At 31.2% G+C, this 24,151-nt stretch overlaps 3 protein-coding genes across 4 annotated transcripts; 1 reads left to right on the forward strand and 2 right to left on the reverse strand.

Annotated features, from left to right (window-relative positions):
• The first annotated feature begins 6,079 nt into the window (after positions 1-6,079).
• On the forward strand, positions 6,080-7,452 carry LOC106774084 (glutathione S-transferase F9). Its single transcript, XM_014660915.2, has 3 exons — positions 6,080-6,295; positions 6,379-6,427; positions 6,860-7,452. Exons 1-3 carry the CDS (start codon positions 6,152-6,154, stop codon positions 7,345-7,347), a joined length of 681 nt encoding a protein of 226 aa, XP_014516401.1. The 5' UTR covers positions 6,080-6,151; the 3' UTR covers positions 7,348-7,452.
• An 11-nt stretch (positions 7,453-7,463) lies between these two features.
• On the reverse strand, positions 7,464-18,782 carry LOC106774083 (ribose-phosphate pyrophosphokinase 1). Of its 2 annotated transcripts, none has more exons than XM_014660912.2 (9): positions 18,618-18,782; positions 18,353-18,538; positions 16,194-16,442; positions 14,756-14,899; positions 13,706-13,873; positions 12,150-12,219; positions 10,436-10,517; positions 9,244-9,403; positions 7,464-7,764 (listed from the first exon to the last, which is right to left on the reverse strand). In XM_014660912.2, the coding sequence occupies exons 1-9, from the start codon at positions 18,723-18,725 to the stop codon at positions 7,537-7,539; spliced, it is 1,395 nt and encodes a 464-aa protein (XP_014516398.1). In that variant the 5' UTR covers positions 18,726-18,782; the 3' UTR covers positions 7,464-7,536. The 2 variants fall into 2 exon arrangements, with proteins under 2 accessions (XP_014516398.1, XP_014516399.1); XM_014660913.2 differs by lacking the exon at positions 7,464-7,764 and adding an exon at positions 8,573-8,872 and having other exon boundaries at positions 18,618-18,779.
• Positions 18,783-19,805: 1,023 nt separating this feature from the next.
• Positions 19,806-24,114, reverse strand: LOC106772938 (NADH dehydrogenase [ubiquinone] 1 alpha subcomplex assembly factor 3). The gene is made up of 5 exons (XM_014659584.2): positions 23,862-24,114; positions 22,931-23,047; positions 21,430-21,464; positions 20,831-20,931; positions 19,806-20,203 (listed from the first exon to the last, which is right to left on the reverse strand). The coding sequence occupies exons 1-5, from the start codon at positions 24,038-24,040 to the stop codon at positions 20,117-20,119; spliced, it is 519 nt and encodes a 172-aa protein (XP_014515070.1). The 5' UTR covers positions 24,041-24,114; the 3' UTR covers positions 19,806-20,116.
• Positions 24,115-24,151: the final 37 nt, after the last annotated feature.

Genomic DNA, 24,151 nt, shown 5'->3' on the forward strand with positions numbered 1-24,151 from the left:
AAATTCATGCCATGGGTGATCAAGCCACAACAAGCATTAAGCATAGAAATCAAATACTAACATGAATTGGAAAAGCATATATCATTAACATCACAAAATACATAAGAATTCCATGTTTTACAACTAATCTCAACAAATAGGAAAAGCCCTCCATGGTGGAAAACTTAGGGTTCTACAAAATTTAAGAGATAGGGAAGAAATTGGAACCAAAGAGAAGATGCAAAGTCTTTCCCAAGGTTCTTGGCAGCTGCTCCATGCTCCATTTGCGCCTCCCCTTCGTAACTCCAGCTCCAATTTGTGACCCATCTTCTTCCTCAACCCAAAAGGGGCAAAATCACCATTGATGAAGCTTGAAGACCCAAGGAGGAATGAGAGAGCTTCACAACACCCCAAATAGCCTCCAAGGGCCTCTCCCAATCTCTCTAGGTGAATAATGAAGTGTAGGAGGAGAAGAATGCCCCAAAAATCGCGAGACCCGTGTTTAAATAACCCATTTTGACACATCAACGAAAAGTTGCACCCAACGCCCCTTCTGGGGCGCCCGAGCGCCAAATTCTAGGCAAAACAGCGAAGCAAAGGGCACCCAGCGCCCTTTTGGGGTGCCCAGGCGTGAAATCTGCAGAAAAAGGGCGCTCAACGTCCCCCAGGGGCACCCGGGCGCGGAAATTTTGGCTGCAGCACATAAAAGGGTGCCCGGGCATGACAATTTTGACAACATTATGAAATTCAGGCTCTTGTGCGCTTCCAAAGGCGTCCAACATGGGTATTTGCTTTGAATTGATCTTTTATTGTCCCAAAACATGTTCCCTTGAGTTCTTACTTGTTTTCCTCCACTAGAATTGCTTCCTATTCATTTATTTCAAACACTCAAACAAAGATATTAGAGGTAAAAACAAGCATATACTAAATAAAACACAAGAAAACTAGGAAACATACTGAACTTGAGGATAAAACAAGGTAAAAGCTATGAAGGAGTTGATTTGTTCACAAAATATGCACACACAAACACGTTTAATCAACCGTTATCAAAGTAAAAATTCAATTAACTCTCACAAGGAGGATAAATTCAATACAATGAAATATAAGAACTTGTAAAGTTCTTTTTCTTATATGAAAGCTTTAGACGATGTCAACTTGGAAAGCAACAGAGTAAGAATTCAATGATTTCTTCTTGTATATATGTTCTTGTTTTTTCTCTTCTGCAAGTCCTCCTTATATAGCCTTCTTGAGAGATGACCGTTACTCAAAAAGAGTTGACCTCTTTAGAGTAAGTGGTTTCTAGTACGAAGATTGTATTATTCTTCATCTTGGGAAGAGCAACATTACTTTAGTAGTGAGAGCTTGTACTATGATAGGACATAAAGCTTTAAGGAAACATTTCATAAATGTCTTCCTATTTCTGAACATCTTTCTGATCCTTTTGCAGTGTTTTTGAATAAAGTTTAGTATTTTCATTATTTGCACGGATAAAGAGAAAAAAAAAAGTAGACAAAAGTACAATATGTTCATGCATTTAATGTTCTTATGTTAAGAGAGTGTTTAGGCATGATTAGTCATATGAGCGTTTAACATAAGTCTATGCTTTTGAAACTAGTATCTCAATTGATAAAACATACATAGTTTATTATTGCTTTCTCTAAACACTCTTTTGTCTATTATTGTTTAACTTTTTATAATTGACGCGTCATTTTATATCTTGCTTGCTTTTAACAAATATGTTCTAATATGCACTTCTCTTAGACATTATACTCACTAAACGATATTTTTTTAAGTGTTGTATGTTAAGTGTCAAAACTCAAGTTGCTAGATAGTTTAGTCTCTTTAGACGATCTTGTCTTAACAATAATTTCTTATCAGGCTTATGGTCATTGAATCTTACATATACATCTTCCTCAATAGTAGATGTTCTAGAGATTTATACGTTATTTGCATTTGATGCTTCAAAGTACCCAAGTAAGATTCCTTTTTTTAGCTTTATAATCAATTTGTCCCAAATTCTCCTTTATGTTTATAATAAACCATTATACTCCAAATCGATTAAAAAATAAATAAATGTTGAATCTTTTATTTTTTTTTTCACAATTCATAACGAGTCTTCTTAATCAATGGTCTTATATAAATTCAATTTTGTAAATAACGTGTATTAATTACTTTTTTTCAAAAAAAATTCGATGTGAAGTTAGCATTAAGTGTTGAAAAACAATCATTGCCGACTTTGCACAGCAGAGTTTTAAAATGATACAGATTGTTAATAGTGGAAAAGCGTGTTTGGTCAATAAAACGGTTCCTTTAAATTTCTTATGAAACTTTTATTGAACAGTTAAAAAGTGTAGGAAGAGAAAAATCACACAGATGATTTTTATACTGGTTCGATTATCTGCACAAACTTCCTAAAGATAGGAAAACTTCTAAGTGTTTACATGTTTAAAGTTATTCCTAATACAATTTAGTCTACATAAGTGTTTTTAAATAAATTACAACTAAAGTCTTCAAGTTCTTCTCTTTGTAGCATCATCAAAATCATTATCTTCAAGACACCAATGTTCTTCATTGGTAACATTAAGCATTGTTCTAGCCATGTCTTGTAAAGCATGATTTTTCCTTTCAAGAACACCATTTTGTTGTTCTGTCCTTTGAGGAGAAAAGTTACGGTTAATGTCACAATTTTCAAATAGACTTCGTAAATCTTCATTTTCAAACTCTCCATTATGATCGCTTTTAACAAAAACAATTGATAAATCCTTTTTAATTTTGAACTTATTTCAAAAATATACAAAATGCTTTGGAAGATCAATACTTTTACCCAACTTCATCTAGTATAATCATCAATAATAATTAGACCACTTAAAGACTGAGTTCTAGTTGGTCCAAAAAGATACAAGTGTATTATTAGTTCAAGAGGTCTTTGTTTAGATACCACATTTATACTTTTGATAGAGTTTTTGACTTGTTTGTCTTTAATACATAATTCATAGAGAATATTGTCTTTAAATGACATGTCTGGCATGAGACTCTTTTGACTTAGCATTGCAAGAAATCTTAAGTTTACATAGACACATTTCATGTGCCATTTGGCAATAATGTTCTTTTATGGTGACAAAAAGCAAGATATTATTTGAGTTAATAACTCATCCATATCAATTTTTTTAAAAATTACTCTTTCAGTTAGCATTAGATAGTTTAGTCTCATCATTGTTGTTTATTATGCATTGATCTTTATTTAAAACATCACAATCATTGTCACAATTGTTTATACTTAATTGGTTGTATTTTAGACCATATACAAAAGAACATTACTAAATAAAGAAGGTTTCATATTTACCTTATTAGTGCCAATAATCTTTCCATGTTGGTATCCTCCAAAGATTATCTTGCCTCTTTTCTTTATTTGAAGAAATTGAAATATACACCTTTCTTTCGTCATGTGTTGTAAGTATTAGAACATCGATCTTCCTTGTTGAATTGATTATACTTGTCATATTTGTATTTTACGTATCCATATTTCTTTTTTTAATTTTGTTATAGAGTATTATTAATAGAATTGCTAAAGGATATTGAATTAGATATATTATGAAATTATGTAAGTGGCTTAATATTCACTTTTTGCTCATATCCTATTATTGATTTATTATAATATTTTCTTACTTTCCTTATTAATAAATTCATATTTTTTATTTATATTTGATTGAGCTATAAGTTCTCCTAAGGCATAATTCTCGTATATTAATGTATTCATATCACTATTCTCTATAGGTTATTTTTCAATAATTTCCTTAGGGATAGGCAACTCCCTTACAAAATTGATAAAAAAAATATTTTGGAGATTTTTAATTTGATTTTTAATTAATTTTAAAGGTCTTCGTTTTTATATACAGATTGACCATTTCCAATAAATTATTTACCTTAATTTATTATGTTTTATATAAGGTATTCTAATACTAATATGACTGTCATGAGTAAAACATAAAAGTGAAATTATTATTCATTTTAGGAGGATTTTGGTAAGTTAGTTTGATTTTTTATTAAATATATATTTGAACGAAATTATATACACTTAATTTAGTTTAATCAGAACATAATTTTTTTAAAATTAGAATATATAAACTTTTATAATTAGGTTTGGATTGTTTTCACAGTTTTTTTAAAATAAATATATTATTTTATCTTATTTTATATTATATTATATTATATTATATAAAATTATATATTAAAAGGCAGTTTAAATATTTATTCATAAAAGTGTGAAATAATTTGTTTGCACGTATTTTTCAGTAATTTTATTAAAAACATTATTTTATTAATTAATATAGGGTTAAAAGATTCAAAAAATATTTCATACACTAGTTACGTTTTATGAATTGAATGATAATATGTAATGATCACTTTCGAATATTAAATCGGCAAATATTAAATAATTATTTAATGCTATTTAATATAATTATTAGTATCATACGTTATATTTGTAAAATAATATAATTATATTCAATGGTATATCATATTTAAATAATGTAATAAAAGAAATGATAGTGTTTAATTTATTTACTTAAATAATCAATTGGCCTTTTTGTCAAGATATTTTGAAGTGATCTTTCAAATTTCTTTTCAATTAAGTCTTAATGTTTTGAAAATTTTATATAATTTGATTATTTTTTCGTTAATATTATATTAACAACGTTAGTTAAATAAATAAATATATGTGTCCATTTATTGTTTTTTGTTTTTAATTTTAATTTTAATTTTTTTAAAATGTTTATATGACTAGTATCATAGTATCACATGATACTGCTAATGTAATCTGGTAATGATAATGTCACGTGAGTGTTTTATATTTAATTTAGTTTTCATATTTTTATTTGTTTCAATTCAGTTTTAAATTTTTTAAAATTGAATAATTTTGTCTCAGAAATTTAATTTAATTTTTATATAAATAGTATCCTAATATTTTTATTAAAATTCATATTTTTATTAAATATTTTAAAATTATTAATATAATTATTAAACTTATAATCAAATTATAATTTCTGTATTATAGGAATTTTACTGTAGTGATATTTTTCTGTATTATAGGAATATAATTGCTTTTGCTACCTGTATTCTAGTGATAGTTTCATTTTATTGTCCTACTTATTATTAATAAACATATATCTAGTTATAAAAAAATAAAGCTAATAAAAAGTATTCACACATATTAAAAATATTTATATAATAATAATTTTTATCTTGATATTTGATATTTATGAAAAGGAAACGTTTATTCTTTTTTGCATTAAATACTTTACAATATCATGTATTTTTGTTGTAATTTTTTTTATTTTTGTAAACAATTATTTAAATTAATATTTGAAACAGTGTATGAATGGGTATGTACTACTCTAAGAAAATCATCAAATAACAATTAATTTTAGAGACAACAAATAATTAATTACTATTCACACTAATTTAGATATTAATTTGTAAACTAAAAATCGTAAGTCTCTAAAATAGTTACTATCATAAATAAAAAATTATAATTAATAATCAATTAGATATAAAAAATTATAATTAATAATCAATTATATTCTAAATTTTAAATTGGCCACTAAAATTAACTATCACGATTTTGACTATAAAAAAATTATTGTCTAAATTACAATAAATTCTTTTTAGTGAACCAATATACTACTTTGATGAGAATGAGAGAAGAGAAAATTTTCACACTCTTTAAATATGAATATTAGGATTAAAATGGATTTTTACTTATAAAAAATTAAAGTTGAATAGGTAAATTGACACCTTCTCACCTCTTGTCATCACTAGTTTAAGACATTGAATTGTGCTTTAATACTATTATTTATTATATTTCTTAAATATTTATTATATTTCTTAAATATTTATTATATTTATTAAGCCTTATCTCCGTAATTAAAAATATTGTTTAGTGTTTTACTTCCGTTTTTGTTTTTATTATAGTTATTAATGCAATACCATAATTATTATTAACTATGGTATGAATTAATATTTTGAGCACTTCAAGAAGTATTGAATATGTGGTCCGTTTTCCTTAGCCAGTCATGAAGCTTCATTGTCCTTTTGTTAAGGTTGGTAGTATAAGAGAAGACAAGCTTAACGTTCATTCCTGCATCAAATTTCCTTCTATTCTGCAAAAATAAGAATGGTGGTGAAGGTGTATGGCCCAGACTATGGAAGCACTAAGGGAGTGATAGTGTGTCTGATTGAGAAGGAAGTTGAGTTTGAAACTGTGCATGTTGATGGCTTTAAGGAAGAACACAAACTGCCTGAATATCTCAAGTTGCAGGTTCTTTTTCTTTCTTTCTTTCTTTATGGAATTTTAAGCATTCTATATGTTAGATCTCATTGCTTGTTGGTTCTTGTTTGCAGCCCTTTGGACTGATGCCTGTTGTTCAAGATGGGGATTATGTTCTTTATGGTTTCTCCCTTTATCCTTTTTCTTGTATTTTGTTTACGAGTAATGATATTCTGACACACTTTTACGTTTATGTGACAGAGAAAAATAATACTTTGACACACATAAATTTTTTATATTCATTTAACAGTATCATTTCTTATTTTTTACTTTATTCTTGTTAGAAGTCTAACATCGAAGATTAGAGATAAGGTCAAATTATAATATATAAAATGGAGTCCAAATCTCACCGTATAAATAGAGTTTTGTAAGGTTGAATTAGGTTTAAAGTCCACTCCTTAACAATCTTTTCTTGAAAAAATGTAAAACTTTACCCTCTATGATCATTTTATTTTTGTTTTATATGTCAAATGAATGTAAAAGTGTATTATTATACCTCATAATCGTTTTTTCTTTGTTTATACATAGATTAAATGTAACATAAGTGATTTGCAGAATCACGGGCAATACTGAGGTATTATGCAGAAAAGTACAAAAATCAAGGGACGAATTTGTTGGGAAAGACAATGGAAGAGAGAGGGCTTGTGGAACAATGGCTTGAAGTTGAAGGGCATAACTATACTCCACCGATCTACAACTTGATAAAAATGTACTTTGCTTCTGAACTAAATGGTGAAGCAATAGACCCAAAGGCCATTAAAGAGAATGAGGAAAAGCTGGGAAAAGTGCTTGACATCTATGAAAAGAGGCTATCAGAGACAAAGTACTTAGCAGGGGATTTCTTCAGTCTTGCTGATCTTAACCATCTTCAATTTACTTCTTATTTGGTGAATGAAATGGAAAGAGGGTTTATGGTTAGAGAAAGGGAGAATGTTAGTCGTTGGTGGGATGATATTAGCAGCAGACCCTCTTGGAAGAAGGTTCTTCAGTCCTACAAAAATGTTTATGATGTGCTTAAGGAGATGAAAGGAATAGCTTCTTAGCTTTTCTTTCACCTCTCCGAATAAAATGTTTCCTTTTCTTTGGTGTTAACATGTGAATCAAAGCTATGTAAAAGGCTTTCATGGTCAAAATAAAATGTCATTTTATGATCCAATTATGGGAAAATCAAAAGGATCAATTTGGTTAAATTAAAAAACAAAGTGTTCTTATATAACAGTGAAGAATGAGCATCAAAGTGATTTGGGCTGCACATTACACAACCATATTATAATTGCCCAACATAGTACTACAACACAAAGCAAAATCAAACCCTTTCTTCTCTCTGCAAATAGTTTCTTCCGCACGTGGAAAACTTCTTTCTTTGCCACTTCTAGTTGTTGCTTAGTCTCATCACCACATTCCTCTTCTACGTCCTCCTCTACATCTACCCGTTTAAAAATTGTGCACGATTTGGATTTCTACAAAATCAGACACAATTTCAATTACTTTTAATATATATATAAAAAAAAAAAAAAAACACAAATTTCCAATCAGATAATCTCCAATAGTGTAAATCATGAGATGAAAATGCCACGATTGAAGCTGACGTACAACTAGACCCGTTGCATGATGAACACTGACTTCATTTACTATCCTCCCGATGTTGTGCCCTGATGAATCCTTTCTCTATGTTAATTAAGATTCTATCTTAGAAAAAAAAAAAAAGCTTTGCATCCAAATAAAACATTTGTATATTCCACTTAGTCAAGTGAATAGTGACATGTTGAGTTATGCGATGTTGGCCGTGTAAACAAAGGATTTATAACGTCATTTATGATGAGAACTAGAAGTGAATATTTATAAATTACGGGAACTAAAAAAAATTAACTTTAATTTAAGAAGAAGAAAAACTCGATCCAAGCAAGAGAAAAAAAAACATTTGAACTGACAATTATATCTAACAATTAACTATTCCACTAAAAAAAAATAGTTAACAATAAACCTTTACATTTTATTGAGCACTGTATAAAGATGGCATTCTGTTGTGGCTGATGCCCACTTCCGTTCAGAGAAAAATAAATAAAACAATAATTTCGGAGTCAACTCAATTCCGAGAATTATCATGATCACTTTAATTTTTTGCATTATTATTTTTCATTTTAAAAATTAATTAAATAAGGTTAAAACTATTTTTAAGGATACTTGAAATCATGCAATATATATAGCATATGCTTGAGCTGGTTTGATATGAATCTATGACCACACAAGGACAAGGAATGGAATGTCTGAGAACAAAGCCACACAATTCAATACCAATCGTCGAGTAAAATTCACCATTTTTACTTAAAAATCTGTACTAAAACGAAAAACAAAGACGCCATGTTCCAATACCTATAATGTATTTTGTACGTACAAAAATCTCCAGAAACAGCTCTCTATAAGGGTATCCTTAAACATAAAGCTTTCACTATAATAGAACTTTACAATTTTGCCGCTTGTTACCGCAGTGTCATAAGCTGGAACGTGCTTACCAATGATACAAATTGTTCAATCAATGCCCAAACTTGAATAAGGTTCAATTCCACCCTGACAAGGAAGATAAATGAAAAAAAGGAAAAATTTGCAACATAAATCTACTTTTGGCACCATTTCATCCCATACAAAAAGTAAAACTTCTAGCTTAACAGAAATTTTGTTTGACAAAAGTGAAAAGGCTAACATGCTAAACTATTATTAGAAATCAAATCTAACCACCGACATGCGATTATCAATACAATCTAGTGATGAACAGGAAGAGCCAAAGCTATAAAACAATGATTTTTTTATTAATTTATATGAAAAAATATACTATACGTACGCAAGGATGCATGTGCATGAGTATTGAGGATGGTCTCGTTTTCTCTACCATGAATAAGAAATAACCAACTAAACTTATTTTACAGAAATATACTACTCACTGAGCAATCATCATGAACTCGCCAAACAGTCTCGCCCAGAAGGTTTGCCACCGACAGGACAGTTAATTGGGGGAAATAGTTTTGTTCTGCCACTGGAATTGTGTTAGTTATGATAACTTCTTGAAACAAACCGCTTGATAACCTCTCTATAGCAGGAGGACTGCAAAGACAAGAACGATGCATAAATCATGAGTAAAACAGCCTTATATCAAGGGATATAATTGTACATTTATGCTAATAACCATCATTGCAATACATACTTCATATATCCATTAATGACAGGCCAGAGGAAAAGAGAACAAACGTTGGAAATCTTTTCTATCTCTATAAATACAAATAATTTTCTATCCACAAGAAAAGTGAGGCTCCCACACCATATAAGAGGCAAAAAGGCTTTTACAGTTTTCAAATCTACCCAGACACCCACTTAGGCTAAAGGAAAAGAAAAGGAGTGTATAGCGCCAAAATATAAAGAAAAATCATTAGGAAGGTTGAATAAGTATTGCAACTTCCTCAGGAGAACATGTAATCCCTGTTTCTACCATCCATTTTTTTATGATAAAATATAGGCCTCGTTGGACAAGAGAAAGCTGATTGAGGTTGTCACCTCCACCCAAGAAGTACCCACATACTTAAAGATTTCTAGGCCGCTTGGATCAGTTAATAATCAAATGAGAAACCAACAGTGTAATACTTCCTGGCTTTCAAATTCAAAGGAAATACACAATGCAAATTGCATAAGACGAAACAGCAACAGCAAAAAAAGTAGTACATGATAGGCACCCCCATAATAGAATAAATAGTTTGTAAGTTGGGGCTGGGAAAATTGAAAAAGTAAGGAATGTTACCTCATAAGAAAGGGATTGACTGGGAGATTTTATCCTATGAGGGGAAACTCAGATTGTATTCTTTTGGGTTAATAGAAGAAACTTCTTTTTCTACAACTCTAATCACATTTCCATTAGTACATAGGTTTTTTTGTATGTAGGGGATTTTTAAAACAGCTTGCGTCCACTGGTTTCTTTTCCCATGTATTTGCCAAAATAATGAAACTAAAAACTCAATCAAAACCTAAAGGAACACAATCTGTTGATAATTGGCCCTTGTTGCAGATTCACCAGAAAATGTCACCATAGAAGTGTTTTGCAACAAACCTGAAGTAAATAACTGATTTATATAGCAGCCATTATACCTGAAAACAGCATGCGTGGTGCATGCGTAGACTTCCCTTGCCCCTTCTTGATGCAACAGAGCTGCCCCTTTGGCAATAGTCCCTACAAGACAGCCAAATTTTATTGAGAACAATTGATAAGACAAACAAGTCATACTGCTGAATAAAAAGAATACATAAATAAACAAAACACTTAGAAGTGTAAGCTATCCCTACACAAAATTTCAGCTAAAAATAATCACCACGAAAGAATAGAATGGTATGTATGATACCAAGGAGCTAACTCTTTGAAGTTTATGCTGCTAGATACAGAGCTAGTAATAACTTTCCTTGTCTAACATGCCCGCTCAAACTAAAGCCTATTACACTCAAAACTCTGGACAAGGAACAGACCTAGAAAAAATATCATGTTATAATCTAATTAAATGTGAAGATAGAAGCATTGATGCCAATGTCACGGAATGACAAAGAAAAAAGGATGTCAAAACATCAAATACAACTGAATTTGGATTCTCTCGCTTTAACTCCACCCATGATAATGCCATTTTAGAAGAGAGGTAGCACAGATTCAACATTCTGAATAGAATTTCAATTTTTTGTAAATCTGTACTAAATTCACAAGATTAAGTTAGAGTATAAAAATTCAAGTACTCAATGATTGAAGTTACCTCCACAATTCTCTGCAAACATTTATTTTCACCAAAAAAACTACTACCAAGACAAGGGGAAGCACAAATAAGGACTCAAACAATTCACAATATAGTAAATAACTAATTAAAATGACAATTCAATTCAAGTTTTTTATTAATTCCTAAGTAACAAATTCATGATTTTCACATATGGACCACTATGACAACCCAATGCAACATCAAAAGTTACTAACATCTACTCTAAATAATGTCCTCCAACAAGACAGCTCTGAACTCTAAATTCAATCATATTTCTTTCATTGTCCAAAGTAAAGCATACCAAGTAATTATCAGAAGGTAAGGACTAACACTTCACTTAACTATGCAAATAAAATAAAAAATCTCATTGTTACGTTCTTTCTGCTTGAACTAATTTTTATAGAGAATAATTCAAAATAGTTTCCAAAATAGCAGGCTAAACACATACATCAATTCCTATCCTTTTGGGAGAAAGGTTATGTTCATATATCTACCACCAAAATGTTCCAAACAGCAATAATTACAAAGGGTTCAAAACAACAATAATTCCTTCCTCGTCTTTGACCAACTTCTTTAATGAGAGAAAGATAGCAGAGGGAAACCTTTGTTTTTAACTCAAAGATATAAAGAACATATTAGGAAGCCGAAAATAATGTTAATATAAACAAGAAAACCCACTATATTTCTTCATTTGTGTACTAAAACTAAGAATAAAAAAACAACAAAACAAAGTAAAAAGAAACTGTATCTGCATAAAATATAATGAAAATCAATAGCAGAAGACATCCAACTTTACTATTCTCAAACTAAAAATCATCTTTATTGAAGCTAAAATGAAGATTTTGTTGGTGTCTATAGTTACTTTGGGTACTAGACAACAGAAGTTCACACCATTTACCACGAAAAATAAGAAAATTTAACCATTTTACTTGGAAAAAACATAAATAGGAGAGAAAAAACGAGGAAAAAGATATTGCACAAGTATTGGGAACAAATCAAAGTGATTATAAGGATCAGAGACAAACTATCATCATCCGCACCAGAAAATAAAGAGTTTTCTGACTTACCAGCAGTATCAATCATGTCATCTACCATAACTGCTACCTTTCCCCTTACATCGCCTATCAAATTCATCACCTGCAAGATGAGATTCAACCAATCACAAGACAAATCCTAGACGGTGCTTTAGTTTAGAACAATAGTTTATAAACTATGATTTATCATCAATTGTAAGGGAATAATATTGGTCATTGGCCACCCATCAAAGGTCTTAGGCGTTGTTTTAAAACTCAAACTTGTCTGGTAACTGATTTGGATCTTGCCACAAGTTCTGAATGGATTGAACTGTCCCAAAATGCTCAATCTGGGAAGCCCAGGACAAACCCAAGAACCGGACTTGATTCAGGTTATTAAAAACCAACTGTCTACAAATTGGTATATATGTGTATAAAACTTCCAAGCAGTGGTTACCAGGTCACAGATGACGTTTGTGAGGGAAATGCAAACCAAGTTTATACTACACTTTTTAGATTATCGATTTAATCACGTTTTTATCTTTCATCTGACAATTAATAGCTAGTTGATTAACTAGTTTAACTAGATACTCTCACCCTACTTTTTCCACTTTCAGCCACCTTTTCAACTAATTTTACCAAACAGTCGTACGAAGAACTAGGAAATAGTACACCTACCACTAGGTTGTTTTAAATTAAGTAATGTTCAACCAGTATTTCTTTTGTCAGAAAAATAACAAAATTGAAAATGCTTCAGAGTGAAAATGAAGAAATGTCTACATTACCTGAATTGAATCAGATACAACTCAATGGGATTTGTAGGTTCATTGATTGGGACTTAACAGGAGGAGTTTTACATTTCCAATAATTGTGAATAAAAATAAAATAAATTTAAATTATTTGTGGAAACATATCAATTGGTAGAAACCTTGATGATGAAAAGGATGTTGTATATGAAGTTTGCACATATTTTTCTCATACTTGATATTTACAAGGATGGTGCAATTCAAAATATCTAGAGTTATATGTTTGTGTGCGTGGGTGTAAGAACTGAATTATTTTATATAACTATTATGTCATTTAGTTCAAACAGTGGCCAAACTAATTATATATTGTCCAGGACCAGATTTTAAATAGTTGGTCTTACATACGAGACAATTTAACATGAGCTGAAAAATAACAAAGATATAAATCATTTTACAAGTGGAAAACAACCAAGACTCTTATTTCATGCTGTTAGAATAAGTATTAAAAGCTGGGTAGAAATTAATGTGTTGGGAACCATTTCCTGTTGTACCTATGAGTTGTACCTAGTTTCGCACCTAAGTGTCTAGTCTAGTGCAGTCTTTTGATTTATCATTTTCTCATTACATCATACTTCTATCATTATAAATAGAAGATCATAAGAGGGATCTTTCAAGCCCTCCAAAGATATATTTTCTGCTTTTTTAATCTTAAGTCATGCTTAAAATTCTAAATTTGGGTATCATAACTAAATTTGAATTATCTGAATCCTGTATATTTCAAGCTACCAAGAGCCTTATTTTGAGTCATTGAATCTGAACCCTTTTAGTAAAGATATCTAAACTCCAACTTACAAAGAATCATACCTCCGCAACATTATGCCCATGACGCCTTTTATCAACAATAGCTAAGGGAGCATCAGATAATTTTTTGGCAAAAGCACGTGCTCTGGCAACACCACCAACATCTGGTGAGACAACTACCAAATCGTCTGAACAAATAGTTTTGCTGGCAAGGTAATCAAGTATGACAGGCTGGCAGTGGCACAAAAGAACATATGATTAACCAATGACTCAATTACATTAACAGTTTCAAGGTAAGAACTTCCGGTTAATCCATGAGTATTAAAATCCAATACAAAGTGAACATATCATTAGATCTCAAATTTTGCAGAAAATGACAGGTACCAATTTGAATACTATATACTTTTCCCTAGAATAGTCTAACACAGTGCTACATGAAATCCTCCAAGAACATTAATTTAGAACCCAACCATTAAGAAACCCACTTTCTAACCATCCAAGCAAAGACTTCAACGTACATTTTGCAGTTAACATGTATTTCATGGACAAACTGAAAAACAGCACAGACAAAATACTTATTATTGCCACTGATCACAAACACATTACAATTAAACATTGGCATTAGGATAACAATTTGTTTAATTTAACCTGCCCGAACACAACACATGGCACAATAAAATGCATGAAAGGGTCTCCATTCCAAAATTTACGAAGAACAGCAAATAACTAGAAGAACAGCAAACATCAAAGGTTTATTAACAAGAGAACAAAGAAATGCAAGTAACCAGAGTCCATGTGTGATTGAACGGAGAAAAAAAAATTAGAAGATTTCTATACATAAAAATAAAAATAAAAAAAAATAAAAAAAATAAAAAAACCAAGATTTCAAGTTTCTTTATGACAAACTTAAATTATCATATAATTATAAACAATAAAATTGGCATGCCACCAGAAGGGTATTATTTCAGTCCAGAATTGAGATGCACCAATAAAACAATATTGAACTGACTATCAAATATACAGAATATCCAAAGAATGTTTGTTTGAGTTTAATAGATTAAAAAAAGTTATTCTTCGAAGCCATTATATGGTAATGACATAATAGCTCGTTACCTGTCCATATACATGATCAACTGGAATATCAAAATAACCCATGGACTGCCCAGAATGAAGATCACAAGCAAGTACACGATTTGCACCCGCTTCTGTAATTAAATTTGCTACAAGCTTTGCAGCAATGGATTCACGCCCTTGAGTCTGAAACAGTAGATGAAAAGCATCTTACACCAAAATTGAATTTGGAAGTTTGATATTTTCAGTTAATGGTGAACCTCCATTGTAACAATTTTTCTATACCACTATACAAGTAAAACCAAGTAACATCCTTTCAACCAAACTAAAATGCACAGATACACCAAATGACTAATATCTTCATGTTAAAAGCATGTTTGATACGTATACTCATGATATGGCTCTCGGAGCATTTTCGTAAATTTTGTTCTTTTTTTCTTAAAAAACAATGGCTGGTGTATATATTCACCAAGTGGTCCTCCAATGAACAAAAAATGTAACAAGGTTAGAACATATATGATCTAGCTTGAGAGGGACTGGTAAAATCTTGTAGAATCCGATAGATATAGTAACTGATGAAATTAGAATTAATTTATGATACGATTAATTAGATTGATTCTACATATCCATAAAAATGTAACTGAAAATTTGTTGAACTCTAAGAAAGAAGGAAGCTTTGAGTTGACACTGTGTATATTTGAGACAGTACATGACAAAAAGGAAAAAATAGAATAAATAGAGGTGATTTGATATCCTCAAACAACATAGATATGATACAAGAATGCATAAAAATGTTCCTAATAATATATATATATATATATATATATATATATATATATATATTATAATATAGATATTCTTAATTATATTGGATCAACACCTTATTTATAACATTCTACAATTATGTTTATAAATGGAACACATCTTTTGTGGTCTAAACACTCATCATATACCTTCTCAGTTTCTGTCTTTCCAACAAATGCTTTGAAAAAAGCAAAGCAATTATTTCCAACCAAATAAACCAAAAAATGCTTTTCATGCAACAGTTTAAGCTTTTGGCAGAGTTGGTGAATGATGATGAACATAAAAGTTATCAATATAAGAAATGTTATCTTCTTTGGGCTCATTACTAATTGAGACAAATAAATTAATGCAAAGGGATGAAGTAGTTATCAATATTAGAATTGCTACAAATTGCAATAACTAATAAAAAGGGTATTAAAGGTTAAGCAGCTTAAGATATGAGCCTTGTGCAGTAATTCGTTTTTCCAGATTATTTAATAATGGTCTATTCTATCATAAGTGTACCATATGTCTTTAGAAAACTGGCATACGAAGGTTTATGAATAGTTACATCAGAATTTGTGCAAGTAACAAAAAGCACGATTTCAAACATGCCTGGGGGATATGATGGAATGAGAAGGACAAATTTCATCACAAACAATAAATGTATTGTACATATGTAAGCTGATAAACTGACCTTTCTATCAGCTCTGGCATATCCAAAATATGGAATGACAGCAGTAATATTTTTTGCTGAAGCTCTTCTGCAAGCATCAATCATTATGAGAAGCTCCATAAGATTCTCATTTGCAGGAGGACATGTGGGCTGCACAAGAAACACATCACACCCCCTGACACTCTCTTGGAGCTGAACATATATCTCGCCATCAGCAAAACGCTTTATCTTAATTTTTCCAAGCTCCAGACCCAGGTAGCACGCAATTTCCTACTTAAATTCATGGAAATCAAACATTTCAGTAAATTATTAAAGAATAACATGCGTGTAACATAAGACTTCAAATTAATACATAAAACTACATGCATTCATTTCTAACCACACCGATTGTTTCCATCTTACATAAAATAAAATAAATAAATAGATAACGAAAGGAAATGGAAAAAATAGAGTGGTGTTAGTTAATGGCACATTTACTTGGTTTGTTTTTTTTTTCATTTTGTGTTTTCACCTTTTAATAACGAAACTGTCACTTTGTTTTTAAAATTCCTATTTTAATTATTAGCACGAGAAGCAACAAAAGACAAAACAAAAGGTAGTTTCCAACGTTTATTGTACAAATCTTTAAAATCTGGATGCACATTAAAAACAAGGAAACGGTTTTGTAATCAAATTGCGAAAACAACTAAATCTTAGAAACATAAAACAAGGTGACGTAATCATAAAAAAAATATATCAAATGAAAAAAAAAATTACTCACTCTAAGCTAGAGAATTCATTTCAATGAAATACAATGCTAATCAGAATTACAGAGTAGATTACTCTTAAAACGTTAAAACAAAATTACTCATTAGTTTGTGCAAAAAATTCCATACCCAACTGAAGTTTATTTTTGTTTTTTCATTTCAATACAGTGTCAGTGTAAAAATTTTAAGTACTACAACTACTACACAAAAAAGACATCGATTTATTGATATGTGAGTACATGACTCAATGACTGTGTACAAAAAACTTCAGCTAACTTTAGATTGAGAAAATGAACGGAATAAAGGATAACGAAATGACATTGGCAGGAACAGTTTAACAGTCTAACATAAAATGGAATGATATGAAACCTATCTATTGTTGTTAAAATGTAATGTTATTCTATTATTATTTCTTTTGTACGTACCCAGCTTTAGGGGTGGTGTTTAAGGTAAGGGTCTTGCCTTATTATGTAACTCCTATATATACATCAATGAAAAGCACAATAGTGTAGGTTGAATTCATTGTTTTTCTGCCATCTTATTTATTCAAGTAATATTGACTGGTATCTATTCTATTTTCATCTCCGTCTCAGTCATCCAGTACCTATTTTTGTGGTTCGCTGCAGGTATTCTCCTTAACAGGCAATTTTGTTCGAGACAAAATTATGTATTAAATATGTGGGCATGCAATACCGCTATCTATTGCCCAATTTGGCAGGCTGGGACTAAATCAAGTTATTATTTACTAATCTCTTCATGTTTCATTGGTATCAAGCTCAGAACACAGGTCATGAAAGTAACATTTTTCCTCATGTCATAAAACCAAGCAGACAAATCATGGTTTTATTGTCTCGTAATGTTCACATAAAGTCAACTACTAAACAAACACATGTTTACTCCTAACCAATTGATTTTATTCACTTCCCAAACAAACTTGTATACAATTCCGTATGATCTTTGGTGTGACACCGCGGTAACCTATTATCTTTTATTGAAAACTTTTATCACATGGCCTACCAAAGTATAACTCTAATTCTAATTACTCTAACACTTCATTTGAATAAACTTATCCATAAACAATTATAAGAAAAGAAAATAGAGACAAGACGAATTGAGTTTCTCCTAAATGTTCAAACAACTTCTGTATTTTGACTTTTACAAAAGTTCTCTCGTCTAACATATCTAAGAGTTGAGGTATCAACTTATGAAAGAAGTTTAATTCATTTTATATTCTTAATTTTACTATCTCATAAGTTTTCGTGAAAAAAGTTATCTAAACAAAGCTTTATTCTGATCGCTTATCAACACTAAAAATACCTACCGGTCGACATTAAAGTCTCCTACATGAACTCTAATTTCTGTTCATCATTTCATTTCCTACATATTCGAACTCTAGTTTTCCTACTCCAGATGTCCAAAAACAAAACGCACGACCTGAGAAAGCGCGGGATTAGCGGTGCCGGAGAATATTCTCAGACGCGTGTCGCTCCGGTGAACCAAATCACGAATCCGCGCGTTCGGCGCCACGACGTAGCTCGGAATCGCGTTTCCGCTGACGACGAACTCGCTGGCGCTCGGCCTCCCGTTCTCCAATTGCACTGCTTCTATCGCCTTGCAGCGCTGAAGAAACGCGCGTTCCATTAAACAGTTCCGTAAATAGAGCGAAGAAAACGAGAGATTCGAAAGCAGGTTCACTTACGACGGCGTTTCGGAGCGAGACGCGAGAGGTTTGGAGTAAGCGAGAAGTGGTGATTGGAGCGAACGAAGAGGAAGAAGTGGGAGCGGAGTGAAGTTGCAGAGTGGACATGGCGTTTCGAAACCTTTGAACACGATGATCTTTTCAGATAGCGTGGCTATCTTTATATTTCCTTTTCTTCATTTCTGTGTTTTATAATATATTGTTAATTAAAGAATAATTTAGAAAAAGTAGAAAAATAATATAATATTGTTAAATCAAGAGCAAAGTTTATAAATAGCATAAAAAAATAAAACTAAATAAGTTTTTTGTCTTCAAACTGTTCTATAAAATTGTATTTTATTTTTTAATTAAATTACATAATATTTTGTCGTTGCATTTCATAAAAGTAAACATATATTATAGTATAATATCTATGTACTGTTTATTGGAAAAAAAATTACATTATTTTTATGCAATATTAAAATAAAATAAGTATATAGTTTATTTTAATAATTAAACACAGTTCTTTTAAATAATTTAGAAACAAAAAGATATATCTAATCATAAAAAACGATATCCTTAATTTGATAAATCAATCCAAATTTTGTGAACACAAGAAGATGTTCTGTGAAATTTAATACTTAGAAATCTGTTATTGAACTCTAGAAGAGAATACAATATTTCTCCCTTCTTCCTCACAAAAAGTGAAACAGGAGAGACAATGACTATTTTACCCCTGGCGACGACAACAACAGTAACATGATACAACAAGAAAGGATATTTTAATCTTTAGGTTAAATATGTTTTTAGTCCTTATACTTTGGGACGATTTTGGTTTTAGTCCCTCTTTCAAACTAAGATACAATTTAATCCTTCAATTTTAGAAAACTCTGATTTTAGTCCTTTTTACCAAATTTTTTTAACTTTATTTGTTATTTCAAGCACGTTTCATTATAGCATTTGAATTGTTTACATTGTTTGACATATTTTTGCTTCAATGCTAACTGAGAAACACGTTTAAAACCGCAAATAAAGTTAAAAAAATTTGGTAAAAAGGACTAGAGTTTTATAAAGTCAAAGGACTAAATTGTACCTTAGTTTGAAAGAGGGACTAAAACCAAAATCGCCCCAAAATATAGAGACTAAAAACATATTTAACCCTTAATCTTTTTACTAATAGAATTGGATGCAATTAGTAATCACAAGCTTCACAGAGAAAATTTTCCAATTACACTCTTGAGAAAGTAAAATAGCATTAACTCTTGAGAAAGTAAGATAGCATTGAAGCCAAACAAGCAGTAAGTAACTAGAGTCCAAATTTGCAGGGATTTGCTGCAGTCTATACATTTCAATTCTCTTTATTACACTTGAAAGCCTTAGCAGACATCAAAGGACTAAGATGAGTTTGATTCACATTGTGCTATTGCTATATCAAAACTTTCTAAACGTGAAAAATCAAAGCATGTCTCAAAGTATTGGGTTAAGATCCTTAATGGAATGGATGTGAAGAGGTCCAAGCTTCATGCAGAAACTCCATGTGGAAGAAGTGCAGCAGCCACAATTCGACCTTCTTCATTCAGTATGTTGTAAGTTGATGCTGCATTTCTCTGTGTAAATAGTCAAAAGCATTAACTCAGTATATAGATTTTTGCAGTCATCAAGTTATGGATTGCCATGCATGGTAAAATAGTTCTCATAAATAGGGTGGTAACTTCTAGTAAGTTGGAAGTGTTAAAAGCTTTTATACTGATACTGCATAATAGAACTAAACTCTGATGAATAGTAAACAAATCATGTAACATTCAAAATTCAGAGAACCAATTAAAGTAGAAATTTTGGTTGGCATCTTTCTTACACCATTTGGAAATGTCTGGATGAGAATAATAGCATGGATAAGTCTTAAAGTATTAATACCATATATTAATTTCATTATTCAGTAATAATTACACATAGATGCAAATTATCTATCATCATTGATCAAATAAAATGAAAATTATAAAAGTCTCATTTTTTCTATTCTTGGTCTATCCTCTTAAATCCATTACTTTCTAAATCTTAGAAACAAGTTTAATAGTTCTGATGCCTCTTTCTATACCCACAACATACAAGGACCTCCTAAGTGCTAGTTTACTTAGAATACTTAATAAAACATGATAATGAGTACCAAACCAGCAATGTAAGATGAACTAATATAATCAAGCAAAAGTCTCAAACTAAATAAATCATATAGATACCGAATCTACAGCTTCTAATTTCATGCCAGTAGATCGAATAAACCGTCTCAGTTCAGGATCTACATGTTGAATGTTCCTTCCACAGCCAAGAATCAAAATCTCTGGCAAATAATTTTTTCAAGAGTCGGTTAATATAGATTAAAAGCAATTAAAAGGCAATGTGTTGAAATTAACTAAAAGTAATTAGCTGTATATGGAACAATATATCAAAGATAAGAAAAGAGAAATAGAGATAGGACACAACAAATTGAAATGATATTTCTTCTACTAATTTGCATTATTTGAGAGAGATATGTATCCACTTTAAGGTCCTAACTTAACAAACTACAACAAACAACATACATATATATACAATGAAACTAACTTCAATATATTGCATGTATAGGACCCGCCTGTTTTAAGTATGTCATCCACTTCTAAAGTGATTTAGAAATTAAAGCATGCATTCATTAATCATTCATTCAGGGAATAAAAGATTATGAAGTATCCTACCTAATCCCAAAAGGGAAATATAAAAGGAAAAGTAGAACTTCACCAAAATTTGGGAGAAAGAGAATGTTAAGCAAAACAAAATGGATGTCAAAACTAAAAAATCCTACCTGGAATAGGACGAATAACTTGGAAGAGTGACAAGCTGTAAGAAGAGACAAGATAACATATTAGAGCAAGATAACATAATGCTCTTTCCCCTAAACAGAGATGAAACTAGAAAGTTATATTGCATTTACTTCTTGTCGCTTCTCTGCATGTTTCATAACATAACTATTACACTACGATGCACACATCCTTTAAACTGGAAGTAGAATTAATAATTGCCAATCATAAGATGTTATCATCCATTTCTAGTGTGCTCAATTCTGAGGATATACAAAATAACGATTCAAGAAGGATAATAAACACATTATAAATACCCTCCCTCTACAAAGGAATCCAAGTAATGCAATTTAAAAGTGGTAATCAAAAGATTAAAGAAAACAATGGGTCCTACAAATACTTTGAGAAGAAAAGGAATGCATGAGAGAAAAGCAAGAAAATACAAAATAGAGAAAATAAAGAACCACAGAGAATCAGAAGTGTTTGTTGCCCATGCGCAAACTACCATACCATCAGTTTACTTCCCAGCTGTTCACATGCCAAAACATGCAAGAGCTTGAGATGTCATGTCACTTGGTGTTGAATACATTTTGACACAGGTGTTTGCCTTCCAAGTTCTTCATTCATTCCTGATTTTGGCAGTTTTATCTCAAGCTAACCTATGCAAGTCATAGTTTTGCCAATGGTGCTTTTGCCTGGTTCTCAAGTTCAGTTCTTTTTAAGTTTCATTTATGTATTTCCACACTTGTGGCTACTTTTTTGCATGATAGTACTAGTGATTTGCGTATTCCTTTGTCCATAGAAGTATTTCAAAATTCTTCCTTTTCATTTAAGAGTGGTGTTCTGGGTTAAGCTCTCATTGCGAGGCTTCCAGTGCACTGGTGTAGCATAGCAAGGTTTAAGGTTTCTTCTGGTAGTCATCTGCCAGCATACTAGATCAATTTCATTACAGTAAGACAGTGGTCACTATCTAAGTTCTTATAGCATGTTCGTGCACATGATTCATTCATGTTGCAACCATTCAAAACGCCATTTTGTGAGGCAACAATTTCTAGCTTTTAGTGGAATTTCCATTTACAGGTTTCAAAACTGATAAAGAAAACACTACTAGACAGATTGACTTTCGGTTTATAATCTTTGTTGCTTCACTATTTTCTGCTTATAGATAAGTTAAGCTCGTATACATACATTCAGAAATATTATTATGAGTTAATGTAAGTTCAGTTTTTTTCTTCTATTTTTCTTCAAACTTCAAAGGTAAATTGAAAACCTTGGATTTGATTCAATAAGGCAGCACAGTTAACACTCCATTCTTCAACTTTAGGCGTAACGGATCAATTTCAGGACAAACACAAACTGTAAAAGAAACGATAAAATACAACAGCTTCATTCATATATAGGGGTTTAGAGGAACAGGAGAATGCATAAATGCTTATTTGAATAAAAGTGTTGCTAACAAAGATAAGGAAGAAGAGACAGGGAACATAGAACATAGAACAAGCAAACCTATCAGCAGTGATCTCTGAAAACTTCTTAGGTTTCCAAGACATGAGCAAATTTCCAACACAAAGCAAGCTTCCTTCATACTCAACCCCATTTACAGTAAACCCCGTATCATTATACCTAAACAAATTGAAATAAACAAAATAATAACAATTTACAGACATGTTAAGTCCTGCAAAAATCATATGCTACAAGCCAATTTCACAATCAATTAAGTCTATTACTTGAACGCAATACTGAAAAAAATGAAAATTTAAAACACCCTACATTCAGAATGAGAAGAAAAAACCCAGAAAGGCAGAAAGGAACAGAGAAATTGCAACCAAGCTAAGTCGATGCATCAAATTACATATCATGTCACCATGTTGTTTGAGAAAATTCCACAAAACCCATTTCCCTTTCACCTTTGTTTCTCGAACCCCATATTAAAAATTCAAAATTTTAAACACCCAGATACCAGAATGAAGAAAAAATGAACAGAAATTACACCCAAGTTAAGTCCCTAAGTCCAGTTACTTGAGAATATTCAAGAAAACCCATTTCACATCCAATAGTCTTCCTCGTACCCTAAATTAACAGAAGAAGAAGAATAGGAAACTAAAATCTAAAACACCCCATTTTAAGAATGAAAAACAAGGAGCAAAAATATTACAATCAATTTCACTCCCTGCATCAAGTTATACATCCTGTCACCATGTTATTTGAGACAACTGCAGAAAACCCATTTTACATTCAACTCTCTTCCTCAAAGACCACATGAAAAAAAACTAAAATTTAAAACTTTCCATGAACAAAAAACAAAAGGGGAAGATGAAATTGGAGAAAACACATTTTACATTCAACTCTCTTCCTCAATCCCCACATGAAAAAAAAAACTAAAATTTAAAACTTTCCATGAACAAAAAACAAAAGGGGAAGATAGGTTGGTACCAACCCTTGAAATCGGAGCTGGTCTTCGGGGACTTGATCGATGAGGTTGATCTGATCGTACAAAGAGAAAGCGCGTCGAAGAGAGGGTAACGCGTTGACATGGCTGTGAGGCTTTAACGGTTCTTTCCGAAGAGTGCGTAAAAGGGTTGGAAGTGCAGATACTGCTCTTTGCCTAACCGCCATGCCTTGTGTGTCTTGCTCTTTCCAGCACCAAACGAACTCAGTTCTTCTCCACCCTTCCCTCAAGCCATTTTCAATTTTATTATTGTTTGTTTAATTACATGATTGAAAAAA

This window comes from Vigna radiata, chromosome 9 (assembly GCF_000741045.1).
Source record: "Vigna radiata var. radiata cultivar VC1973A chromosome 9, Vradiata_ver6, whole genome shotgun sequence".
Classification (NCBI taxonomy): Eukaryota; Viridiplantae; Streptophyta; class Magnoliopsida; order Fabales; family Fabaceae; genus Vigna; species Vigna radiata.